The sequence below is a fragment of the Conger conger genome, chromosome 1 (assembly GCF_963514075.1).
Source record: "Conger conger chromosome 1, fConCon1.1, whole genome shotgun sequence".
Lineage (NCBI taxonomy): Eukaryota > Metazoa > Chordata > Actinopteri > Anguilliformes > Congridae > Conger > Conger conger.
Window position 1 is genome coordinate 64,684,358 of NC_083760.1, and position 27,506 is coordinate 64,711,863.

Genomic DNA, 27,506 nt, shown 5'->3' on the forward strand with positions numbered 1-27,506 from the left:
ATTTTACTATGAATAAAACTCAACCATTTTAAACAAGAACGATCTGTTATAAACACTTAATGTACAAGAATATCCTTAATAACTAAAGGTTTTAATAAACGTTCACCTTAAATTGTTGAATCCAATCAATCCAATTGTTTCCTCAGGAATGCATTTGGGTTTGCACAGTAGCCATCTTGGAACATAAAAAAATGACGTGCAAAATACTGTAATGTCATTGGCTGGTACACTGGTGGTGTAAAACAAGTATCAAAAAGTATAAAATATGTTTTTGGGGACCAGAGTCCAGTAAATGATGAAATGGAGGGGCAGATAATGCACGTATCCTATCTGATACACACGGTGCTATATTTATTCCAATAATCTTGGAGGCGAAACCCCAAACTACTTGGCTATCTAAGGGCAATGTGTCACGGTTACAGTGTGTGCTTGATAATTCTACAAACCTTATCCTATGTCATATTAATTTCAGTTATTCAGTACATGCTTATCTACAGATAAACCTGTCATTTATCATACGAGTTTAAACAAGGATAACAGCCTAATTTTGCACTCAGGCCTCGGAAATCTACTTAATAAATTAAGTACGTTTTGCGAACAAGCGAGTGACGTATTTCCTGCAGCAAGAGGGCGAGTACAGTGAGAACAGTTCAAGGGATTGACCGCTTGGATGCGCTGTATATGCTGTGATGGTAACGCTTGTTCACACGGAAGAGAGTCCTTTCTACAAATTTAAACGCAATTTGTCCGGGGCAGGCAGGACCCTCAACTCCAAGGCTCTGATTTCCACATTATAAACACAAAGTAAATGATTTCTGGACGAAGCGGTGAGTTATCGGAATCGCGCATTGCTGTTTGGCGAGCTAGATGGCACGGAATAGCCATTTGGGGTCTGTACCTTCTTTTGTCACAGCGGGAAGCTCTTTTTTACGCCGCTGCTCTGCGCGGTGAACAAGAACGCCAAGCCGAATAATCGCGTCAGGGCAGCGGATAGGCCTGTGTTCATCATTCCCTGTGTGTGGTCGCGGTAGGAACTTCACATACTCTAATATAGCGACTTGTGCATCCAATTCGTGTTAATTGAATTAACGTTATGTATTCAATGGTATAGCTTCTGTTACTCGTATATGAATGTGACTAGCGCTATTCATCTTCCCGGTCAGGGAAACTGATTTGACATGAGCTAACGTTAGCTAGCGAGTTAGCTTGTTTTGTTCGTTTCAGGTAACTGGCCAGCCAGGCTTAACCCGATAGGAACTACTTCTACAGCAATGTAGGGAAATATGAGTGTGACGCGTGGTTTTAACCAGGCTAGCTACAACTATAATAATATATGTATTACAATGTATAGCTATATATCGCTAGACGATATTTCTAAGTAGCGTTAGATAGTGCTAGTCTGTTCTTCATCACATCTTTGCAGGATGCTGGTTTCGTAGCTAGGTAACGTTGGACCGCTAACTTAACGTTAACTAGGTAGCTCTAGTACCCGAAATGACAAACATAGACTAATTTAACGAAGTTAACCTAGTAACTTAACTTCGCTAGCTAGCTAGTGTTTGGGATATAATCTTCTCAGTTCTTCCAGTTAATTTAATCTTAACTCTATCAACTACCTAGAGAGCTAGCGTTCGATAGGTTACCGAATACTTTCATCGTGGGATATGTAATACTGCTCTAGTCTAGCTGAATGCACGCATTTATTGGCAAACATGCTTATTATTTAATTATTTGGCTCACAGTTACTAAGTGACGTCGTTATTGCAAATTGGAATGGTGGTGTTATTTTATTTGATGCAAAACCTCGAAACCTTACACAAATATGCTAACTTTCATTGCATTAGTTTACGAATGGATGTATAATTTAACCTTAGCTAGACTAACCTTAGTAGTCGAATGGTGTTTAATATATTTTCCTAACGTTTGCTACACTGCAAGCCGTTCAAAACGTCTGGGTTGCTCGGAGACGAGCAAGCGCAGTCAGATTTGTCCAGTTGAGTAAAGTGATGCAGTTGTCAAACTCAACTAGCCTACGTAGCTTTATTACGCTAGGGTTTAAACAATACATTGAAACGTACCGTTCTGACAATGCTCTTTGCGTGATTTTGCGCGATTTTGCGCACCCTTAGAAATGACAAACATAACGCTTTCTGGTGATTTCAGTCAAGTAAGTAAAGTTCAGCAATGGAACGGTCCTTTAAACACAGCTGAACACAGAACGACAACGCGATTGATTCGTCGAACTAAAACGAGTCACAACTGAAAAATATTAGTTACACGACAGCTTATGGCCTTTCAGCCATGTTCCAGCCGTATTAATATAACTTGCAAAATCGCTTTAAAACAAGGAATTCATTCACCGTAACTATAATTTAAAAGTGCATAAAGGGCGTTGTTCACCTGAACGCATTTTCCCCATCTCTTGACTCAAGAGGCGGTCAGTGACGATACCAAGTTTTGTAAATTAGCTTCATACCAATGTGAGGGATTAGGGTACTTTGAAAAGTGTGCTTGGCACAAGAGAAACATGTACGGTGAACACCATAATTAATTAGACAGTGTCACATTCTTTGTTTTATTGGTTCTGTACTCTAGCACTTTGAGTTTGAAAGGATACCTATTTTACATGGTCCCTCTATTTTCAGCGATTTGTTGAATTGGCTTCATGGATACATTTCATTAGGCAGGTGTATTCATTTGTGTCTTTAGCAAAGGCAGAAGAGAGCTGTTGATGTCTAGTCTTGATTCTAGACTTCGCAATTGCCTTTGGAGGTTGTTGTTGAGGTGTGACAACAGGGGGAAGACAGTGTTGATGCAGGTGTAAATGTGTCAAAATCTGCCATAAGTAGAAGACCGCACCAGCAGGATTACAGAGGGTACACTACAAGATGCAAACCACTGATAGGCCTGAAGAACAGAAAGGCGAGATTAGTTTGCTAAAAAGCACCTAAAAATGCCCCAACGAGGGGGGTTTTGACGGTCAAAAAGTGTAAAATCCTTGTCAATAACCTGATCTGAATCCAACTGAACATGCGTTTTACATGCTGAAGAGGAGACTGAAAGGAACAGTCCCAGAAATAAGCTGGAACTGAAGATGGTTGCAGTACAGGCCTGGCAGAGCATCACCATGGAAGATACCCAGCATCTGCTTATGACTTCAAGCAGTCATTGCATGCAATGGATATGTGACCAAATATTTCTTTATTCTATGTTATTCTATGTTAAACTCTCCAATATTTTTTGATGCTCAAAAGCTTCTATAATTTCTAAACAGTAAAATCAGATATGGATGAAAATATCCTCAACTTAAAGCTGACTGTCTGCACTTCAACCTCATATTCATTGTATCCTTTCAAACTCAAAGTGCTAGAGTACAGAACCAAAATAAGAAAAAACAAAATGTGTCGCTGTCCAATGAATTATGGTGTTCACTGTACATACAGGAAATAACCTTGTTTTTCCAACCAAATATCATATTGCTAGCGTATAATGCTTCTCTACACTGTCCCCTTCACTTAAAAGAGTGGAAATGAATGCGATAGGGTATAGGCTATATTGCTTTCCATTTTGTTTCGGTGTGTTGGTGCACTGGGGTCATAGAAGGCCACAGACTATTTAAGTCGGCTATAATGGTAATTCCCAAGTCTATTCCAAACCGTTTAATTAAATATTCAGTGTATTGAAGCTGTTAGTTACTAATGAAGTCTGTGAATTGCAGCCAGTTAAGCTGCACATACATTTACTGAAAGGAAAAGCAGCATTTAAACTGAATCTGGTCTGTTTATTTTAGGTCCATTGATAATAATTGGCTCCTGGTATTCTCAACTTTGTAATGCTTCATGGCCGTATGCACTCTTTTAGCAGTTATGTGTATGTAATCTCTATGTCGTTGTTGTATAACGACTTTCTTTATGTCGATTTTTCATTCCGAAATGGTCCTTCATGCTCCACTTGCACTATTTATTTTTGTGAATTAATTATGGAAGCTGATCTTAAACTGGTATCTTTTTAAACAGACCTTTGGTCTTAAACTAAGTGAAATAATTAGCATGCAAAATGCTTTAGAGCTGGGCTCTTTTGCTGGTTTTAATGGTTTGTATGATCACAAAATTCCGTAGTGCAACAGGTTTTCAAACACATTTCACCTGGATTCATTCTTTCAGTTTAGATGGAGTTGGGCAGCTTCTTCCATCTGAGCTTCTGAGTCTTTGTCAGGTCTGAACAGATCATGTGCTCCCACACCCATACACGTGTCACAGACCACCTGATCACCCCATCTTCGTGATCCAAGGCAGAGACTTGAATTTTCAACACTGGTATATAGGAAAAAAGAGGAAAATAATATGTAATGCATTAGAAACACATAATGGAATACTGACCACAAAAACAATACTAATGTTACCAAAAAATGTAATGTAAGTATAAATTCCCATCAACATTTTTCATAACCCTAAATAGCAAAGAAATGCTATTTCCGATAAATTATCTTTTCAATTTGCCCCAACAAAAAGTGATCTGGGTTATAAATTGTGATTGGGAAAGAAAAGCTCATAAAAAAGAGTGACAGGTATAATTGTTTGGTCAGGGTAATAAATCATTTTTATTCTGTCCCAATGACTCTTTCCAGATCATTAAGACACATGGAAAACTGTTTCAAAAGACACACACACACACACACACACACACACACACACACACACACACACACACACACACACACACATATATATGTATACATTTACACATGCATACCCATGATATATGGTATCAATGGTTAACATCACATGCATCTCATTCCTTTGTGGTAATGCCAAGTTTATCACAACATTATGTCCCTGGACAGGGCTGGAAGGATGAAGGGTCTTTGCAGGACTGAACAATTTTGTGTCGTACAATCCAATGCGCTAGCTTACCTGTGCTTGCATATGCCCCTAGAATACCAAAGGAACAGTGATTAACCTCTCGCTTACAGTTCTGTGGTATATATGGCAGGGTGACCAACCCTGGTCTGCTGGTTTTTGTTGTCACCTTAAATAATCCAAACCACTTCAAACCCACGAACCAGGTGATGTGAGGTAGCTGTGCAATCGACTGCTTTTGATGAATGAAATGCTGAGTAAAAAACAAAAAGCAGCAGACCCTGTAGCTCTCCGGGACTATGGCTGGACACCCCTGATCTAATGCATTTTGATGTGGATGGAAATGTACAATGCAACTAAAGTTAATGGGATGGGGTTTCAATTCTAGGCTCTGCCTCTTGGTAAGTCACTTTTTATTTGTGAACATGGACTTGAAGCAAGGGTCCCTGTTTTACCTTTATGGGTGATATGTCCATTATTAGTTAAAGTATATAATGACTTTGTGGCAGTGTAAAAACAGATTTTTGGTATGATTATTGAACTGCTTCCTTACTCTACATGACCCTATGTGCATTAGACGCAATACAAAGACTTTTGCTTTTTAAAGAACCTCTCTGACATGCACAGAAAAGACCTAGCCCATATCTGCTTTACCTGTCTTATAATTGCATAACTTGAGCATGGGCAGATCCGTTTAATTGTGGAGAATGTGCTGATGGATTAGTTGTCAGGCTGAGGGAGAACTCAAGCAGGTTTAGAGATCTCCTTGCAGCAGCCCAATGTGTACTGTAGGACATACCAGCCCTTGTTGATGGGCCCTAGCATGTTGTCTTCAAGCTAAAGCATGCACTGCTGTCCTCAGGCGGTGACGCACCAAGAAGGAATTTCCGAGTGCTTGTTTCGGCTGAAAGACTGATGTTAAGCGTTTCCAATGATCTCTCACCTCGGTGAACTTCGAAACCAAAGCTTCATTTTTATTTCTGCTGATATAGAGAGCACAACAGCATTTCACGGTTGTAATGGTTGAGGATGCTGATCTTTCAGGGTCATACAACTGTGTGAAATGGGTCTCAAAATGTAGGCTACACCTAAATCATAGGCCACTGTTTATTTATTGTCCCCTCCCCCTCCGTGTGTATGTATTTGCAGGTGTGTATGCAATACTCTCATTTCTAATGACCTTGATCTGGAGGTCTATGTGTGAATTCAAGGATACGTAGCAGCAGTAGCTGTTAATAATCAGATCAATACTTTGGTGCTGTTTTTCCAAAGTAAGGCTGGTGCTTTGTAGACATGCATTTGACACAAAAGCCTTGCTTTTGGAGCTTTTCTATGTTTCCACGCATGCCTATCAGTAGTTTTTCAGTGTTATTTCTCTATTGTCCATCTCACTCCTGCAGAGCTGTTTGAGAGCTGGCACCATGGGCCCCAGACTGGCTGCAGACGTGCTGAAATAAGCCAGGCCCTTCTTACCCTGTGAACTCCTCCCCGGCACCCGGGAACACCAAGGCATGGCGGGCTTCAAGCGCGGGTACGACGGAAAAATCGCCGGACTCTACGACCTGGACAAGACGCTGGGCCGTGGCCACTTCGCGGTGGTGAAGCTGGCCCGCCACGTCTTCACGGGGGAGAAGGTGGCGGTGAAGGTCATCGACAAGACCAAGCTGGACACGACTGCCACGGGCCACCTCTTCCAGGAGGTGCGCTGCATGAAGCTGGTGCAGCACCCCAACATCGTGCGGCTGTACGAAGTCATCGACACGCAGACCAAGCTGTACCTCATCCTGGAGCTGGCGGACGGGGGAGACCTGTTCGACTACATCATGAAGCACGAGGACGGCCTGAGCGAAGAGATGGCCAAGAAGTACTTCGCCCAGATCGTCCACGCCATCTCCTACTGCCACCGGCTCCACGTTGTCCACCGCGACCTCAAGCCGGAGAATGTGGTCTTCTTCGAGAAGCAGGGCCTGGTCAAGCTCACTGACTTTGGCTTCAGCAACAAGTTCCAGCCGGGCAAGAAGCTGACCACCAGCTGCGGCTCCCTGGCCTACTCCGCCCCGGAGATCCTACTCGGGGATGAATATGACGCTCCAGCTGTGGGTAAGAACAACATCTGTATTTTTCCCTACCCTGTCAATTATGTTCATTTCTGTTCTTAGGTAAGAACGCATGTATCGCACTGTTGAAGATATTGAGCGTGCATTCACGTGCCCCAAGTGTAATCAAAACAGATTTTCTGATCTGCATTCCACTACCTGTATTTTGCCTTCTTCTTTCAGTGAAGGACCTGCGTCAGGTGCTTGGAACAGCACTCGTGTTTCTAATGAAGCAATAGTTTCCGTCAGCCATTGTTCAGTCATTCCATTACTTGTTGGAACAATTCATTGTTTCAATCCTTTTAAGCATTCTAGGAATTCAACAATCCAACAATCAAGTTGTGTTGGCAGGTGACCAGTTCTGCTTGGCACCCACCAGTTTCTGAATCTCCTAGAAACTCAAACACGGCACTTACGACAAGGGAGGAACATGTGTATAACAGAACATCGTAGAAAGTGATCCAAACGAGTGTTTAGTTACATGGCTGCCAATGTTCTCCTATCAGTTTGGAATATGAAAGTTTTATACCACTCCTCTCAAACCAAATGACATTTCAGTTGGATTGGACCAGTTTATTCTGAATGAAGTGCGTATGTGACACCTTTGTGTTGAAATTAGACTATTATTCAGATTTTTTACGAAAATATGAAGCTTCATGTATATGTTAAGTAGCACATTTGTAATCTCAACATCTAAATGAGTCTTTTTGTTACTACGTCCTGTGTTATTCCATGCAAGTCTGTACAGTACATAGTGTTTCATTAATAAACAAGCAGGTGTGCACTCTGAGCACTTTATTAGGTTTTTATTAGACTTTTTTTTTTTTACACTTAAGTCTTCTGCTGCTGTAGTTTATCCACTTAGAGGTTTGATGCATTGTATGTTCAGAGATTCTCTTCTGCATACCACTGTTGTAATGTGTGGTGTTTCTGCCCGCAGAGCTGCTGCTCACTGGATGTTTTTTTGTTTTTCACACCATTCTCTGCAAACTCTAGAGACTGTTGTGCATGAAAATCACTGGAGATCAGCAGTTTCTGAGTTACTCAAACCAACCTGTCTGGCACCAACAATCATTCCATGGTCAAAGTCACTTAGATCACATGTTTTCTCCCATCCTGATGGTTGATGTGAAGCTCCTGACCTGTATCTGTGTGATTGTATGCATTGCACTGCTGCCACACCATGTGCACACCAGTGTTTGGGACGGGGCTAAATGGTGGCAGGAGGCGGAGCAGAAACCTGAATACAGAGGTGTAATTGGGCCCTGCGTCCCTCAGTTGAGCGACGGTAGAGTCACAGTGAGGGAATGCAGACCCCCCTCTGAGCTGCCTCTTTTAAACAAAGTGTTTAAACTGCGCACTCACCAGTGTGCTGCAGGGCATCTTTCCTCCGCTGTTCCCCTGAGTAGAAATCAGCGCTCATCCTTGCACTCATTGATTGATGCAAACTTAAGCCTTCAGGATTTAATTTAACCATTTATGAAGGTGGGGTGTGCACTTTATGCTCAGCAGTATTCTACTATGCCCTGATCAAAGCTGGCCACATCTAGGGCTTAGTGTCAAAGGTTCCTCATTGATTTTCCTGGAAGACTACAATATAGATTGTGATAGACTCACACTAACACTGCGATGTGACTTCCCTAATCTTGCTGGTCTCTGCCATTTGTTACAATTAGCTGCAAGGGTTCATGTGAGGTGATTCCATTATAATATGGCTATTCAATTGTCCAGTCAGCTTTGGCAAGGCAAGAGACCATATTTGTGAATCACAATCATATTTACCATTTCCCTCCTTATTATGATAAACCTGCCAGTGGAAAAACCATGAACGCTGGATCTCTGGATTGTATGTTTGTTGGAAAGTATGAGTGTCTCAGTCGGCCTTAGGACTATATTTCCAGCTCTTGCAGAGGTAGAAGTTAGATAAGATAAGATATACTTTATTGAACCCTGTGGGTTAATTTGTCCTCTGCATTTGACCCATCCTAGTTACTTAGGAGCAGTGGGCAGCCACAGTGCAGCGCCCGGGGAGCAATGTGGGGTTAAGGGCCTTGCTCAAGGGCCCAACGGCTGTGCGGATCATTTATTGTGGCTCGACCGGGATTTGAACCACTGACGTTGTGGCTCCCAGTCATGTACCTAGTTGCGCACCATCTCTAGCGCAGTCGCATCTACGGCTGTGTTTGCATTGAGCTCTGATTACAGCTTCCTTTATTGACCCTCGGCAGCACTGCGTCCCGTTTGAGAGGATGTTTGAGAGGATTGGTGCTGTAAACACGCGGCTCGGCGCGAGGGCCGGAGCCTCGGACCGCTCTGGGCCCGGCCTCGTTTGCGTGTGATTGATGCGCTCCATCGCAGAACAAACAAACGCCCGGCGCGGCCACGGCGTCCTGTAGAGCCCGTGTGCCCTGCAGCGGGAGCGCGTGAGCCCAGGGAGAGGAGAGAAACGCCGTTTCCTTTTCATCTCTCACGGTTTATTCTGCCCCTCCCTTCCCTTCCCCCCCCCCCCGGCCCTCATCAGACCACGGGAGCTCTTCTGCTGGACGAGGCCCTGGGACTCTGGGCCGGCTCTCTGCGGTGTGTTTATGGGGCTCGGTGGCTGCAGTCCCCAGATGATGGGTTGTATAGGGAAGGGAATTAGGGGCTAGTAGAAGATCGTATGGAGGAGGGTGCATGCTTTTCTGCTGTCCACTCAGCAGTCACATCCTGTGTAGTGCAATGGTTAGTGGGTGTGGTAGTGTAGTAGAGTAGCTGTTATTGTGTAACAAGCATTTTCGTCATTATAATAAGACTTGAGGCCTTTTTTTTGTTTCAAATATTAGCTTGTTTTAAGTAATTGTTTGCTTGACAAGTGACATTTTCTCACCCCATTGGCAAATCTTAAAATGAGTCAAGCTTCATTGGCATTTTTTTTTTGTCTCATTTAGCAGAAAAGTAAGTGTACATTCTACAAGTCTAAATATAAGAAGATACTTGTTAAGACTTATTCTTGGTGGCTCTCTGTTAGTTGTACCCCTCTGTACTGCTTCAGTAAATGTACTGCTGTATAACTGGTTATATACTAAAATGTATGTATAAGTTGCTCTGCATAAGAGTGTTTACTAAGTCACTTATTTTGTTATGAGAACACACCAGGAAGGGACAGAAGTAGACTGGGTATGACTTAGTTTATGCACCTCACACTGCTGTGTGAAACATGGAGAAATCTCAATCATCCAGCCCAAAATTGGTGAGAGGGTGTCAACATAAGTGTTGTCCAAAGGTGAAGACAAATGGGAGAGCAAATGCTTCTTTTCTTATCAGACTTTTTCATATCTGACAACACAGATCCTTTTTTTTCTTTCTTTCTTTGAACAAAATGGCTTTGTGTAATTTCATTTTTGAGAGCACGGCTGAACCTTATTTGCCCAATAAAGCAAAATGATGTTTTGCGGGCAGCTCTATAAATAATCTGAATTTAATTTCTGTTACGCTTCCGTGTTTAGACCATTGTCTGGAGCAGACATGGTGACGCAGTTGGGTTTCCATGGCGACGACTTGGTTACATAAGGATTTATATGCAGTTTAACCTTACCAGAGTTCTTGGGAGGACAGGGAACTGATTTCCTGTGTTTAGACTTAGCTGAGGTCCTGCATCATGTGAATCTCTCTCCAACACCTCTCTTACTTTAACACGGTTCATGCAGAAGATGTCTGCTGTGGCACATTTCATACACGCTCTGTCTCTTTGCTGCCTTGGTGTTCTGTACTTTTATTTTCTGCAGCTCACAGAGCTGTTTTGGAGGTAGTCTGATCCTGGATGCACTGCAGCATGGAAGTTGCCAAGTGACAAATCCTCAAATGGCTAATTAATTCACAGCTCTGGCACATGGTTGAGTAAGTGCTGGCGGTGGGCCCCCCCCCCCCTGGCATCATGGGCGGTGGGGGAGAGGGGGGGCGGGGGTTTATCTCTGACTCCATCTTGTAGACATTTAGCAGGTTGTAAGCTGTCCCGCTGCAGGGAGAAGTAGTTTGAGTTTTAGTTTAGGGTTTGGTTGTAGTTATATAGGCACCAGCTGCTCGGAGATCCTCCGAGCTCACAGTTTGCTGATGGGAATGTGGCCAGACGCCCTGCTCACTCGCACACCTCTGTACTTGCTGGCTTGCCGTACCTGTACGCGTGAGAGGGAGTGTGTGACCACGAGTGTGTGACTGCCACTCGTCCCAGACTCCGAAGGAGCCAGTGATGAGCGTGAGAAGGCCTCTTCTTTCTCTCTGAACTCACACTTGTAAGTGCTTCTCTAGGCTGTACTTTTATCAAAAGCAAAATTTGCCGATGTAGGAGACGGGCACGAAATGCCATATTCTTTAAAAGTGGAGAACTGACAGTTCTCAGGAAAGCAATGAGGGCATACAATGTTGATGACTTTAATTTTAAAGTTTTGAATCATTATCAATCTGACAGCCTTAATCAGGACCTGACCTATTATTTCAAGGGCCTCGTGCTAAATGAATAAAAACATGACGTTTGTATTTGCTTGGTACACTAATTGCGTCATTACAGCACACGATGCCCGGAAACCAATTGATGGTATAATTATATCTCTAACGAAGGGTTTAGAATTAATGCAGAATGTAATCAAACATTCATATTTATCTACATTTTGTTGGTGCCCATTCAGGCTCAATGCGATTCATATAGGATATTGACGAGTGTTTAATTGTGACACTCGCAGACAGACACCCGGGCAGGCAGACGGATAGACACACACACCCTGTGTGAAATGCAGTCCTGCACGATTATCAATAGAAATCAGGAATTTTCTGGAACTGTCACTTCAGTCACTAAATTCATCAAATCGCTAAATCTGAACATGAAAACTATTTGTTGTCAAGTCAGTTTCTCCCAAGTTTTATTTTGTTTAGTCTAGTCCTTGTCAGTTTGTCCAAAGAACTTCAGAAATTATTCATCCTTTCATTTAAATGCTGGAGTATGGTTGGCCTACCGCTTGTGTTTGTGATTGATCTGTTGTAAAACGCAGGCGAACAGCCCTACCACACTGCCTTTAAAACCCTTTAAAGAAACTGTGAAAGCTGCCCTAGTGCACAGCACCACACTGCCTTTAAAACCCTCTGAAGAAACGGCCTGGCCTACAGCCCATTGACTTTAATGGATAAGACCTGTCATTTTCAGTGTGGTCAACATATCCTGAAAATAGTCCCCATCTGAATGTGCAATTTGCTCCTTTTTGATGTAGGCCTACATTTGGTAAAAATGAAATAAATACACTACAGATGTTTTTTGTGATGATAGTTTCCATTTTCTGAAAACGGAAATATGTCTTCTTGAACTGTATTTAATGACTTCATCGCAGAACTGAAATGAATGGCTTCGTAGTTTCACGCTAAATGGGGTCGGAAAATGTCAAGAAACATTGAGATTTGGATAGAAACATGTTCGGGTTTGGTATATTCACAGGGCAATTCTGAAACATTTTTAATTACCGGGGTTGTCCTTGAATGAATGACCAGACCATGTAGACACTGAGCTGAGCAGTAATAGGCACATCGAATATAAGGCACACGCTGCAGAGACCTCCGCCGTGGACGCATGCATGAACACACACACACACACACACACACACACACACACACACACACACACACACAGTTGCTATTTCACGGCAGTGCGTTTTCAGGTCGGTGCTCTCCCCCTGTGGTCTGGGCTCATTAAAGAGCACGGGGGAGCCTGGAGGGACAGATCTGGTGTCCACCCTGAGAGACCGCAGAGGCTGCATTTCATTTGAGTGTCTCTGAGCACATTGTCTGGCCATTTAGTGCAGCTGGCCAGCGAGTTTAGTGACACAGATCAGTTTGCCTCATTATTAAAATTGTTTGGGTAAGCTGTTTTTGGATACTTATACAAAAACACTTTGGTTCTCCATACAAGAATGGGCCAGTGAGTACATTTGACTTCTACTCCATCTGAATGCGCCAGGATTTATGGTTCAATAATACTGATAATGGTAATAACAATATACAATAGTAAATGTACACTATAGTCCTTTATTGTCTGTTCATGTTGCTGTGTGTTATCTGGGTGGTTGTGTCAGTAGGGATACAAATGAAGATGAGTGAACAAATGTGGAATTTGTTCATCTAATGGGTACACTTCCCTGGGACCCTAGCTATGGGAGATGGACATTTTGAGCTTCATTCTTTAAAAGTTTACCCTTTGGAATGTTGGGTTATTTTAATATAATTAACTAATGTAATGATGACTATAATGTTTGAACACACACAATAACCCAATGGTCTAAAGTTAAAAGGTGGCAGGTATTGCTCTTAAGATACTTATGTTGTTTTGATAAATAATGTCTGTCTAGCTTTATAAAAAATCATTTTCACTTTGTGTTGAATTACTGTTTTCAGCTTTTTCTGTGGTCTGTTTCCCATGAACCTTTGAATGATAAATGCCTTTTTCTCACAGTGAGAAGGAGGTGTGAAAACACGGCTGATGTTTCCTCTATCTCAAATGATGTGATGAAAAGAGAGATCATGTCTGTGAATGGTTTAAAACTTTTCCATTAGGGGCCTAATGTTTCTCTCTCTCTCTGTCTCTCTCTCTGTCTCTCCCTCTCCCTCTGTCTCTCTCTCCATCCCTTTCTCACCCTGCTACATTCCCAGCAGGAAGTGAAGATGCCCAATCTTCATAAGAGCTGTACTGTTGTGTTCCCATACTGCACACTTTTAAATTCAGGCGGGTATGGTTCCTGGGACAGTTTCCCACCGAGTAGGCAGCCCACTTCCTCTCCCCTTAAAGCCGTAAAGTCATAAGACCTGTCACACTGCTCACAACACTGGAGAGATCTACCTGTCACACTGCTCACAATGCTGGAGAGATCTACCTGTCACACTGCTCACAACGCTGGAGAGATCTGCCTGTCACACTGCTCACAACGCTGGAGAGATCTGCCTGTCACACTGCTCACAACACTGGAGAGATCTACCTGTCACACTGCTCACAACACTGGAGATATCTGCCTGTCACACTGCTCACAACACTGGAGAGATCTACCTGTCACACTGCTCACAACGCTGGAGAGAGCCTCCTGTCACACTGCTCACAACGCTGGAGAGATCTACCTGTCACTGCTCACAACACTGGAGAGATCTACCTGTCACACTGCTCACAACGCTGGAGAGATCTACCTGTCACTGCTCACAACACTGGAGATATCTGCCTGTCACACTGCTCACAACACTGGAGAGATCTACCTGTCACACTGCTCACAACGCTGGAGAGAGCCTCCTGTCACACTGCTCACAACGCTGGAGAGATCTACCTGTCACACTGCTCACATTTGCAGAACTATTTTGTACGTTTGGTAATTTTGTCTGTTTTGTAGCCTGTAGGATTGATCTCTGTCGGTTGGTTTTGAGGATGGAGGAGTAGATTTATTTGATTATAAACACAGGACCATAGCATGGCTAAAAGCTAAAAGAATGTTCGTAGCAAACCACAAGAAGCATCCAAAATGTGTTGAAAGTATGATGATTCATTGTTGGCTTTTAAGCAGTCCCTTACTCATTGGAAATAATTCCTTTACTTAATGAAATAAATCTCAAATGTAATCTGATGGCATACCTGGTGAGGACCTTGCAGGGCGAGAGACACTGACCACAGGCCTTTAAAGTGATGGTTCACTTTTCAGGGTTATTTTATAGTTTCAGCTTGTTTAGGTTTTCAACTAACCCAGACTTTCGTGTCAATGAAGAATTCTATTTGCCACTCTAAAACACATTCAACTTCATTAAATCCCCCAAGGGAGCTACCACAAGCTGCACACTGGCAGATGAGTGTAGTTGTGGTTGGAGGGTGGGTGATCAGGGTGAATTTGGGGTGCAGTGGGATATTGGAGGCTGGGGGTTGAGGTGAAGGTATTGTGGCTGGATGAGGTGCTTCCTGTGGCCATGGCATGCCTCTGAAGGGCTCCTCCAGCTGGAGCCTATGTTTCTGACCTTACCTTACAGTGGAGAGATGGACTGGAACTCACAGTAGTCACTGTGCTTGTTTCATGAGGCATGCTGGTATTTTAACCCTTTGAAGAACTAGTTGCTCTTCATTATGGTGATTGCATAATCATAACTTTGTATTTTAAGTAGTGAGTGTTTTCCGCAATAAACCCCTTTCTGCTTTCTTGCCTCGCTCCACATTCATCGTTGATAATGTTTTTAACTTCGTAAAATGGTACATTTAAATAAAGAAATAGATTGCTTGCTAGGTAGTTTAAAGGTCTCAATTCCCAAAAGAAGTCCTGCTCATTAGTCATGTTAAAGGACTAATTTTAGTGGCTGGCCTCCTATACACAGTGTTGTGGAAAAGTACATTGCAATGAGAGAGCTGTGGCTCACTCACTCGACGCACACACACACACACACACACAGCGTTCTCTCAGCCTTGCTGTAACAAGGCACTATGGTTGTTTTGTGTTGGTTTGGTTTGTCCATCCCAGTTGGTAGAAACAGGTCCACTACCTGCACTGTCTCAGTGGTGTGTGTGTGTGATTGCTGCTGTTTTATAGCCTAACTGACGAAAGGTGCAGATGGGGAGACATTCCTGAGATTTAGAGTCCCTAGATGGGATGGTTCAGGCAATGCTAGGCCTCGCCAAATGGTCTTTCAAAATGAATGGGGATGGAAAGTCACACAAAATATTGTCTCCATCTCCGTCTCATATTCACGATTCAGGACTACTGTAAAGGTCTTTGGGCAAGGATTTGTATTTTCTTCCCTTTCCTTTTGATGTCATAATACTGCTAGTCTTTGACTGAAAGTAGTGTGTGTGTGCTCCTCTGTTATACCCTGGTTCCTCATTAAGCGTTTCATTAAACGGTATGCATACCTGGCATTTTATTGGAATAGCGTATGCATTTGTATGTATTCTTAGAACAAAATGTCATCTTTAAAACCATTTTATTTCACCGTCGCGCAAAGCCCCATGAATACTATAGTAGTTTCCCCTCAAGTGCCTCTGTGTCTCTACATAAATAATAAAAGCTTCAGGCTTTCTCACGCATCAGAGATGCTGCTTTCTGAAAGAAAGTCTTTTCCCCACCTCAGGATTCTGTTTTTCTTCTGTAGAACATTGTCAGCTCAGCTGGAGGCTCCTTTTAAGCCCACTTCCTTAGACAGCACAGGAAATGCAGGATCAGTGCCAACTGCTACATGAAGGACTTCATTTTCCTCCTGAATTAGGATTAGATTCGCAGGGCAGGCATTAATTGCACTCATAATTAATTCCAGCCCTGAATAGCTTTCCGGCAGTGGCAGTTTTGTCAAACTGTCCGCATCTTCCTCCGGCATTTTGAAGGCGGTGAGTGGGAACGTTTACCTTTGACGGCCGGAACCCGTCACCCGCTCTGAAACGCCTGCTTTGTGTCTCCCTGCAGATATTTGGAGCCTGGGTGTGATCCTCTTCATGCTGGTGTGTGGACAGCCGCCCTTTCAGGAGGCCAACGACAGCGAGACCTTGACCATGATCATGGACTGCAAGTACACCGCGCCCCACCACGTCTCCGGGGCCTGCAGAGAGTGAGAGCCTCAGGCGTACAGACACTAACACAGCACTCACGCACAGTGCAAAGCAAGCAAGCAAAATGCCCTTTTATTTTAAGTGTAATTGGAATAACCGCCGTCATTGGGCGGATAGGTCATTTTCATTAATCATACATGATACAGTAGTAAACAATCTTCAGAGGCTGAACTGCTTATGGGGAAAAACATCACTAATCTCTGCTGGGTGTTAAGACAGCCAATCAGTGGCATGGTCATAATCATGCGATTTGTGTTTTCAGTCACATGGAAGCTTGGAAGCTGCAAGGCCTTGCTGCTGATTGGCTGTCTTATCCGTGCCCTATAGATACGAGTGATTCATTTTTTTTGTAGGAATTTCATGTGGCATCAGGTGTGATAAAAGAAAAAGCTGTATGCCCCATAGTAGCAGTTATCCTTTTTACATTTAAACAAAACCCAATTTGATGAATCATGCGGCCTTAGTGTAAAAAGACCTCACAAACTGAAAGGGAAGGGGACCTCATTGTTAAATGAGGTAGATGGGTGTCACACTGTTGGGGGGTATGCAGGGCTCCCTGGCTCCATGGTGAGTGCTGCAGGGGTTCGCTGTGGACACGGTGAGCTAAAGGGGGTGCTGTGCTCCTCTGCCTTTTCTCACCGTGTTCACTCACTGAAGCCCAGCCATGGGTTTTGAGTCCAAGAAGCAGTCGAGAGCTTGAATTTGGGCTTCAGTTAATATCATGCATCCTGATTTATGTTATGTGTTATCTTTGAGATTTATGTTTATGAGACTGGCAGCTGAGCTGTGCTGTGGTACCATTCACATTGAGCTGTGAAAAACATTTCTCCCTCATGCATTTTTGTGTTATGATTTTACACTGCTTTCATAAATTCTCTCAGTTCTCCGGACCGATACTGTTTTCCTAACGTGTCAGGAAGTTTTGAATAGTGTGTAGTCCACTTATTCTACTGGGGCAGCTACATCCTTTTGACTGGGGAGTGATCAAATATAAGATTTATAGCTGGGAACTTAGTCTTAATTTATATTAGATCTGTGTTTGAGGGGCTGGGTTTTGTGTGCATTTACTGTTTCGCTTACTATAACGGCAGCAGTACTATGAGAAAATCCTGAGATAGCTTGGATTTGTCGAGTAGTACCTCCAGGTTGCATTGGCTTCCAGACAAATGCATTTTAAAAACGCAGGACACGCCTTGGAAAAGGAGAAAGCGTTCCTGCACACCACCGTTGCCCCTGAACATCATATGTTGTTGTGGGAAAGATGACATTTCACCCTCTGCAGTCTCAGTCGGTCATAGTGAAGGCTGTGAGTGTCCTCCAGACCAAGGCCCGTGTGGTGGAAACGCGGGCCTTGTGATTCACTGTTGATTACATTTGGCTGTGAAAGGGCTGCTGTCTGCTTGCTGAGAAAGCACCACATGGAGCTTGCTATTGCAGCAGGGTGGTGATTATCCCAGGGTCATATTTAGATGGTTTTACAAGCTGACAAAACAAGTTTGCCAACACTAACAGGCAGCTAGAGGACGCAGCTCGACGGCGGCCCCGGGCGAGCGTTTGACCTTTTGTTGTGACGGCGCCCAGCGGAGGCTGGGAACACACTGCTCCACCAGCCCCTCCCAGGGCAAAAACTCTGCAACAAACCTCCACGGAGCTGTTCTTCTTTTCTCCAAAAATAACTGCACACGGAAGTTACTGGGTCAGTTTAAATGTGCGATACCCCCTCCACCAGCCACCGTGTTTCAACAGCATTGATTCTTTTTTTTAAAAATCTTAATCATTCAAGATGTAGTCGATTGTATTCACCCCTGAACTCCCTGATTCATCTGTAGGCCTGGTGCCGTTTCTGCTGGTAATGATTTCCGTTAAACCTGGCGGTTTGTAGTGTAATTTAGGAGATTTTCCCTCCCAGTACTGCTCCTATCCTCATTCAGCACCGGCCTGCTGTTAAACCTCAGTTCTCTGTACAACTCTGCGTTATGCGTGACCTGGCTGTCAGGAAGGGACATAATACTGCATTGTCCTTTCTGTCTTCACACGCGAATGACAAGGGTGCTTGAACTAATAAGACACGCGGAGAGGAGAAAAAAAGTCCTGCCGTCAGTCCACCATCCCTCCCGAGACGAGAGACGGCGAAACGACAAGTCGTTTCCTGTCAGCACGCCATCCATCAAAGCCACGCAAACTCTGGGTCACGCTGGTCCTTAAGCGACTTCTTAGAGTAAAGCCCAGGTCTTTCCGTAAACATATTCCCGGGGATTGGCTGTTTAGTACGGCGTGTCAGCTTAACCCAGCAGCCTGTGAAAAATCCAGTGTGTCCGCTGTTCTCCTTCTGTTTCTGACGCTTGTTTATTTCTGCTTCCATCTGTCCTGAACACCAGCCATTGCTCCTCTCTAATTACATGCAAATGAGGCAGTGATGGAGGTAGATTGTGATTGGCACTCCTTTGGTTTGCCTGCGTTTGGTGAAAGTTGCGTGTGCAGAGCTCTCTCTGGGACAGAATGATTGATGAGGTATAACTGACGCGAGGTCTCTTACAAGATGTCGCTGTCTGATTTTTATCCGATGACTGCTTCCAGTGTCACTTTTCGTTAGAACTGAAGCGTATCGTCAACCAGTAATGTTCTCATTGTATCAATGTGATGTCATTGCAAGATTTCAGCCGTTAAAGTGCAACACGAAGTTAGGTTTGTTAGATTGTGATTATGTCGCATCCCCACCTAAGAATTTAGTGTGCAGCCGTGGTATTACGAGCCAAGTTCCTTAAAACTGCTTATTATCAGTTCATTGTAAGAGCCTGTCAGCTCTCTACCTGTTCATTAGTACTTGGTGGAGTGAGTTTCAGAGTGACTGTTGCTGAGTAGGTAGGACTCATTGGGGAGACGCCCGTCTTTGCATGTACGTCCTTGGGCTTGTATTTGAGCAATTTGGTTGGGTAGCCCCTGGGTGGTGCTTCTCATCTCACTCACTCATCAGGAAGGACCGCTCTGCTTAGCCTGCTTTTCTGGAGCTGCTGAGCCAGAGCACACCGTGAATGAGCAGCACTTAACTCCATCATTAACAAGGAACTGCCAGTTTGTGGAATGAAACTTCACAGACCCTGACATTTCAAGCCGAAAGCAGAACTTGTTATGTCAGGATGGATATTAGAGGAGACGAGGCCAATGGCCAAGATGTCCGCTCTCCAGTCCGGTGGTTACCTCAGGTCTGATTAGGTTAACGTGGGGTTCAGGCTGATCAGACCAGGAGAAATGGAGATCTCTCTTCCCTCTGCTTATATACAGTGGGCTCAAGAATTATTGGCACCCCTCACCAGCAATGCACAAACAAGGCTTAAAAAAAAAAAAAAAAATTATATAATTATAGAGAAAGGTAATACACCAACATGTGCCAAATACTGTACTTTATTAATGTTTCAATGGAAACAACCAAAATCATAACAATCATTTAATAAAAAATACATTTCAACAAAATCAAGGTTTCGGAATTATTTGCACCCTTCACCTCGTACTTAGTGCAACCACCTCTGGCAAGGATAACAGCATGGAGTCTCTTCCTGTAATTTTTGACAAGATTAAGGAACACATTTGGACCATTCCTCTTTGCATATCCTTTCAAGATCCTTCACGTTCTTGGGTTTGTGCTTATCAAGTGACCTCTTCAACTCAGCCCACAGGTTTTCGATTGGATTGAGGTCTGGTGACTGAGATGGCCATTGCAGAATGGCCGTTGATTTTGTTGTCACGGAACCATTTCTGTGTGGATTTTGGGTCATTGTCTTGTTGGAAAGTCCACCTACGACCAAGTCCCAGACTTCTGGCAGAGGGAACCAGATTTTCAGCCAAAATTGCCTGATACTTGCTGGAATTAATTATGCCATCAATCCTAACCAGTGCCCCTGGACCTCTGGAATTAAAACAGCCCCAAAACATGACTGACCCACCACCATATTTCACTGTGGGTATGAGGTGCTTCTCCTTGTATGCATCTCTGTTCCTACGAGGTGGCGTCTGATGGTGCTTTTTGAAACCTGGTGACCCCAAGATGCCACCAAGGCCTGCAATTCTTTCACTGTGATCCTTGGGGATTTTGTTGCTTCTCTCACCATTCTCCTCAGTATCCTGGGGAGCAAGATGCAGTTGTGTCCTCTACCTAGATTTTCAACAGTTCCATATCTTTTGAACTTTTTTATAATTGTTCTGACAGTGCTCAGTGGTGTATTCAATCGTTTGTGAATTTTCTTGTAGCCATTACCACGTTTATGAAGGTCTACGACCATCTGCCTCTTTTGAACTGCCAATTTTTTTTTTTTTTTTTGTTTTCTTCATGGTGTTGGATGACAAAGGGATATTGCATGTGTGTTACCTCATTTTTATACCCTAGCGAAACAGGAAGTGATGTAATCACTCAATACAGTTCCTTAACACATAGTTACACTTAAATAAGTGGAATTTAATACCTGGTTTAATTTTGGTAGGTGTTATTTACAATAATCTTTAAGGGTGCCAATAATTGTGAAACATTGATTTGGAGGAAATTGATTTTTAATGAAATCAGATTTTTAATGAAATCAACATTAATATAGCACAGTAGTATTTATCACATGTTGGTATTTCGAGTTTGTCTATAAATATACTGTTTAGAATTTTTTTTGAGTATTGTTTGTTCATTTTCTGTCAGGGGTGCCAATAATCTTTGAGCCCACTGTAGACACCTACCTCATCCAGCAACAGCTCCAACATAGTGAGATGTGCGCTATAAATATCCTCAGCAGTTCCTCTTTTCTCTGAGACCAGAATGGACACGTGCTTGAAAACACAAAGATGTATTTTGTGTGTGGGAATCATCTCTCCTGTCTGTCACTGACAGACTGAAACTGAGAGCTGCTATAAGAACAGAATACGTTAGTGAGAGTGAAAGTGGTCTCTTCCTACTACCGGTGTGTGACACCCTTTAACTCTGAAGGGCTTGTGTCGGCCATTCATATTTTATGGATGAATGTGTTGAGATGGATTTGAGTTCAGTGTAAAATGTTGGCTGAGATTGAACACTCGGTTTCTAGAGGCAGGGCTCTGTGTGGCACTGTCTGGTCCTGCTGTGCTCTCTTTGGTCCTACTGCGGTGTGGGTGCTTGTGCTGGTTGGAGCTGTGAGTGTCACTATAAGTTGACGTGGATGAGTGAAAATCAGAAACCTCAAGCCCACAGTGCAGTGGTATTGTCAGAAAAGGCAGAAGTCTTGCCGTGAAACTCCTCACCGTTCACCTGTAGGTATGTGCATTTTCAGCGGTGCACTTTTCACAGTGGTTTAGCGTAAACAGGAAATTCCATGTTGCTGTGTGTGTTGAGTGGTAAACAGATGGTCTTGATTGCTGCTGATACTGTACTGAGAAGGCTCCTGTCTCCCCCCAGCCTGATCGACCGCATGCTGCAGCGTGACCCCAAGCGCCGGGCCTCCCTGGAGGAAATAGAGAGCCACGCCTGGCTGCAGGGCGTCGACCCCTCCCCCGCCACCAAGTACAGCACCCCCCTGGTGTCCCACAGGAACCTGTCCGAGGAGGAGCACAACGGCATCATCCAGCGCATGGTGCTGGGGGACATCGCTGACCGCGAGGCCATCATCGAGTAAGAGAGACTCCCTGTGCCCTTTTGCTGCCTTTCTCTAATTGGACTCCCCTGGTCTCTAACTCCCCTCCCCTGGTCTGGTTCCACTGGACTGGCTCTGATTGTCAATGCAGTGGGCTGACATTCGCTCTGTAGATGTTACCTTCTCACACGTGTGTACTCACCAGGGCCCTGGAGACGAATAAGTACAACCACATCACTGCCACCTACTTCCTGCTGGCTGAGCGAATCCTGAGAGAGAAGCAGGAGAGGGAGATCCAGACCCGGTCCTCCAGCCCCAGCAACATGAAAGCCCAGTTCAGGTACCCACCCTGCTCTGACGCTCCGCTGCAAATGGGCATCTCACAGCACCGTGCAGTCTTGCACTGTAAGGTCCTTTTGGTGTTATCCAGAAAAGGGCGACTCTTGGCCTGCAGTGCTGTTGCAGGTACCTCTTCACTCTAATGGCTCTAATGTTTAAGGGACAGAACGGTAATTGTCTTTGAGGGCCCCCATGCATCCAGGCAGGTCTCATCTCTCTGTGAGCAGAGCATTCTCTGGAGTCTGTTCAGTCATAAACAAGCTCTGATGAATCCGTACTTCTTTTAGAAGCAGCACCACACGGTGCACTCTGATAGAAATGTCACATTTACCTCCAGGACGAGTGCATAAATAAAGCAGCCAGAGCACAGAAAGGGAGCTTGTAGCGAGAGAGAGCGAGAGAGAGAGCGAGAGAGAGAGCGAGAGAGAGAGCGAGCGAGAGAAAGAGCGAGAGAGAGAGCGAGAGAGAGAGCGAGAGAGAGAGCGAGAGAGAGAGCGTGAGAGAGAGAGCGAGAGAGAGCGCGAGAGAGAGAGCGCGAGAGAGAGAGGGTGATTTGTCTTCATCTCTTGCTAAATATTTCTCTCCACATGTAGCAGTCATTAGTTAGGTGCCCTCGCTTTCATGTCAAGGTGCAGGCAAACTGTCCCTGGCCTTGCACCAAAAATAGAACATGAAAAATGGTGGAAGAATTGATAACCGTAGTTATGTAAAATACAAAATAATGGACACCAAGGTTAGAGCACCCAGGGGCATGTGTAGCTCTTCTGTTGGTGTAGCTCATGAGTACCTTGTAGCAGTAGCACCCCTGGAGCTCTTGTCTCTTTTGCTCTAGTGTTCATATAATTGTTGTGTTCTCTGTGATCCTGTGTTTATGTTACTGTAGTGTTCATGTGACTCTAATAGCAGCAACACAAGAACTGTAGACTGTAAGGCATTATATCTCTATTGCAGATGTTTAAAGGTAGTAGTCGGCAGATCTTTTGGATTGGAGGTTTTGTTTTTTGAGTTAGAGCCTCTTAAGCTCATGAAAGTGGCTGAATTCTCTGGTATCAGAGCTAATGCTGTTTTTGTGGCCCCTGGTTGTGGAGCACAGAGAGAGACCATCACATTCTATTCACCGGTTTGTTTTGCCACAAAACACAAGTAACGCCCAAAACAACCTTGAAACCTTGACTTCTTTCTCTGGAATGAAAAGCCTTGTGACTGTCTGATGTTTAGGTGTCTAGTCCATGCTTGTGGGACTGTGGGCTGCCTCTGTTATGACTGGGTAAATCTACCCAAGCTTTGTTATCAGTCTGTGTGTTCAAACCTATCTTCATTCGGTCTGTGGTTCAAACAGGGCAGTGCACTGCCAGGATACCGTGGTCATACATTTCTGGTTACCTTGGATTACTTAATAAATGTATAATAAATATAATAAATAAATGTATAAAGTGCCTACACTATGGATCAGCTTATTAGCCTAGTTCTCACCGTTTCTTATGTGAATGGGCACCTGCTCTGTAAGTTCACCTGAAATTGACATTCTGCGTCCCTGCGGTTTGCAGGCAGTCCTGGCCGACGAAGATCGACATGCACCAGGAGATCGAGGACAGTCTGGCGGCCTCGTCCATCTCTCACGGCGGGGGTCCTCAGTCCCCAGCCCGCAGCACCGAGAGCCTGCTGAACGGGCACCGGGGGAAGGGTCTGCTGGAGCTGGGGAGGAGAGAGGAGCCCTGTGAACCCCTCCTGCCCCAGGCCTGCGCCCTGCCTCCCCCCGACCCCGCACCCAGCCCGCAGCGCACCCGCCTCTTCAGGGTGGAGGAAGACGAGGAGGAAGACGACGAGCCGGCGCCGCTGCCCACGCAGGTGATCCTGCGCCGCAAGCCCTCGGTCACCAACCGGCTGTCGTCTCGCAAGAGCGCGCCCGTCCTCAACCAGATCTTCGAGGAGGAGGGCGAGTCGGACGACGACCTGGACGGGCCCGAGGGCCTCCCGCCCAAGCTGAGCCGGCTGAAGAACGTGGCGTCCCCGGCAACGCCGCACAAGCGCTTCCCGCACCGCACCAGCCAGACCCGCGGCTCCAGCTGCTCCAGCTCGGAGACCAGCGACGACGACTCGGAGAGCCACCGCCGCCGGCTGGACAAGGACGCCGGCTTCACCTACGGCTGGAACCGGCGGGACAGCGGCGAGGGCGGGGGCGGGGGGGGCAGCAGCGGGGGAGGGCAGAGCAAGCCTCCCGGGGACGGAGGGGCCGGGCCGGACAGGGGCAGCTCTCCCGGGGGTGGGGGCGGGGGAGGGGGAGGCGGTGGAGGAGGAGGAGGAGGAGGAGCAGGCGGCCGGGGACAGGGCAGCCCCTCCTGCTGCTCCACGCGCAGCTCCATGCGGACGGTGGGCGGGGTGGTGGAGAGCCTGAAGCTCATGAGCTTGTGCCTCAGCTCCCAGCTCCAGCAGCTGAGCGGGATGAGTGGGGCGCAGGCCGGGCGCTTCTTCCTGGACCCTCGGGGGTTCCCCGGCGTGGGGGTGCCGGACGTGTCCTCCTGGAGGATGTACGCTGGCTCCTGCGGCAGTCTGGACATGCCCCTGCCGGACCCTCACCTGGGGCCCAGCCTGATGGCGCTGGACCTGGCTCAGGAGAGCAGAGCTTTCCACCTGAAGCACGGCTTCCTGCAGCTCCCGCTGTGCGACAGAACCATCTCCGTCAACATACACCGCAACCCCCAGGACCGCCCGCTCTGCGGCCCGGCCCCGCCCACCTGCTGCCAGGTCATCTGAGGCCCCGCCCACCTGCTGCCAGCTCATCTGTGGCCCCGCCCACCTGCTGCCAGCTCATCTGTGGCCCCGCCCACCTGCTGCCAGCTCATCTGTGGCCCCGCCCACCTGCTGCCAGCTCATCTGAGGGCCCGCCCACCTGCTGCCAGCTCATCTCAGGCCCCGCCCACCTGCTGCCAGGTCATCTGAGGCCCCGCCCACCTGTTGCCAGCTCATCCGAGGCCCCGCCCACCTGCTGTCAGGTCATCTGAGGCCCCGCCCACCCATGTCTGTAGCACTCCTCCAGCTGCTGTGGATGACCTCCCAAAACATCTGTCTGCTGTCTTCTGGGTTTTATTTTTTACGGTGACATCTTTTCCTATTTGTGCAAATTTATTTGCTTTTTAAAAAAATTTACACCCCCCTCTCCCATACGGCATAGAACCCAGGTCTCAATTAAGAGGAATCTGTGCTATTAGAATAACTGAAATGTGGACTAAAGACCAAACTTCACATTCATAGAGAGTTGGAGCAGTAGCTTCTGGACAAGCACTTGCAGTCGGTTCTCACCAGTCTACACCAGCTCTGATAATGCTGTCCATTTCCTGTGGTGTGCAGTTTGTGTCGGGCAGGCTAGACAATTGCAGAGAAAGGCCTTGAAAAGTGCCCTCACTGTTAAGTCTTAAACAAAATCACCAGAAAGAAAATTATTCTTTTAGAAATCTATTTTAGTTACCTGTTATTTTTGAACAATGTAATTTCATTCTGAACGGCAGAATGTCATGCAAGTGCTTCTACTTTATACTGCATTTAGACAATCTTTAGTTTTTAACTATCAAAATTAAAATGAACATTTTCATAGAACTTGAAGGTTAAGACAATTGATAATATACCCACCTGCAAATAAAGGTTTTTTTAATATAACTAGTGTACTTTAACTCATTTGAGACTCCAAAACCAAATTAAAACTCTATCTTTGATTCCAAACTCTCAGGCAGGGTGGATAACTGTGATTGAAAAATGCTTTATTCTTAATTCATGGCAGGTCCCTTTAGCAAACGTTCCTGAGATGTATTTTTAAAATTAAACTGCAGTTGGATTAATTTCATTGATCCTCCATCTAAGTCCCCACGAGTCCCCACATTAAATAAGCTGTTCATGCTGTAAATACTCCTTCCACTCTTGATTCCTGCCTAACCATTTGCACCTTTCATTTTATGTATTTTATATTTTAAGTACCACGGGTCATAGAGATGTGTTTTAAGGAGTTTGTACAGTCTGTAGATTTTTAAAAAGTTTTTTTTTTTTTGGTTGGGGTTTGTTTTGGGTTTTGCAGGGATGGCTGTTCAACCCAGCTTTGGGTTTGAATTGTGCCGTTTGGTCACTGGATGACCCCACCCTGAAGCACGTTACTGGGTCACTGGGGAGATTTCAGGAATAAAGTGCTGTCTAGTGCGAAGCTGAATCACAGTGTTGGGATTTACTCCTGTGTTTTAGATGAGCAGACCTGCCTCTGCTGAGCCAATAGGGAATATATTAAAAGGGCATTGGCAATAAGCTATATGTTGCAGCTATATGTAAATATATACTATATATTTTGTTTTATATTTTAATTCTGTACAGCATCAGAATGGCACCTTGGACATAGACATATTTGTAAATAGTTGTAAATATGCTGCTCTGCATTTATGATGACATTGTCGACCATTTTGTGCATAGCTGTAATATAGCCTTATGTGTTTCAATTTAAAAACGAAAGCTGAGATATGAAAACGGCACTACTGCTAATGTAAGTGTGTCTGTCTTTACCAGGATGTAAAGAGGTGACTGACTGTGCATGTGTCGTACGTTTTCCATTCTGTCTACATACAGCAGGGCTGCCCAATCATGTTCCTGGACATCCACCATCCTGTAGGGTTTCATTCCAACCCTAGCAAGGTGCACCTCATTCAACAGCTAGGAATGTCATTCAACTGCTAATTGGTCAAATCTGGTGTGCAAAAGATCTGAAGGAGCAGGTTGGAATGCAGACCTACATGACTGTAGATCTGAAGGAGCAGGGTTGGGCAGTCCTGACACACAGCAAGGGATCGATCGCTCAAAAAATGTGTTGCTGGACCAAACATTTAAAATGGTTAAAGAAAAAAGAAGCGACAAAGTGACCGAAAATCTATACATTTATGCCATTGCTGATATGTTCCTGAAATGTTGCAAATAGATATGGTAAGGTCCAATATTAAATGTGGAAAAAACTGTCTTATAAACTTGAGTCCTGTCATTTCTCTGCATAACGCTCGTTTTCACAAAGCCTGCCTTAGCGCACAAC

General features: G+C 45.0%; 1 protein-coding gene across 2 annotated transcripts; it reads left to right on the top strand.

Moving 5' to 3' along the window:
• Nucleotides 1-635: 635 nt before the first annotated feature.
• On the top strand, nucleotides 636-27,444 carry snrka (SNF related kinase a). Of its 2 annotated transcripts, none has more exons than XM_061263264.1 (6): nucleotides 636-827; nucleotides 6,260-6,959; nucleotides 16,387-16,528; nucleotides 21,937-22,149; nucleotides 22,317-22,451; nucleotides 23,998-27,444. In XM_061263264.1, exons 2-6 carry the CDS (start codon nucleotides 6,371-6,373, stop codon nucleotides 25,202-25,204), a joined length of 2,286 nt encoding a protein of 761 aa, XP_061119248.1. In that variant the 5' UTR covers nucleotides 636-827; nucleotides 6,260-6,370; the 3' UTR covers nucleotides 25,205-27,444. The 2 variants fall into 2 exon arrangements, with proteins under 2 accessions (XP_061119248.1, XP_061119257.1); XM_061263273.1 differs by lacking the exon at nucleotides 636-827 and adding an exon at nucleotides 959-1,027.
• The last annotated feature ends 62 nt before the right edge of the window (nucleotides 27,445-27,506 follow it).

Coding starts and splice junctions, on each gene's coding strand:
- snrka (XM_061263264.1), top strand. CDS start 6,371: ATGGCGGGCTTCAAGCGCGGGTACGACGGAAAAATCGCCGGACTCTAC. Junction 16,529..21,936: donor GTCTCCGGGGCCTGCAGAGA/GTGAGAGCCTCA, acceptor GTCTCCCCCCAG/CCTGATCGACCGCATGCTGC. Junction 22,452..23,997: donor AACATGAAAGCCCAGTTCAG/GTACCCACCCTG, acceptor TGCGGTTTGCAG/GCAGTCCTGGCCGACGAAGA.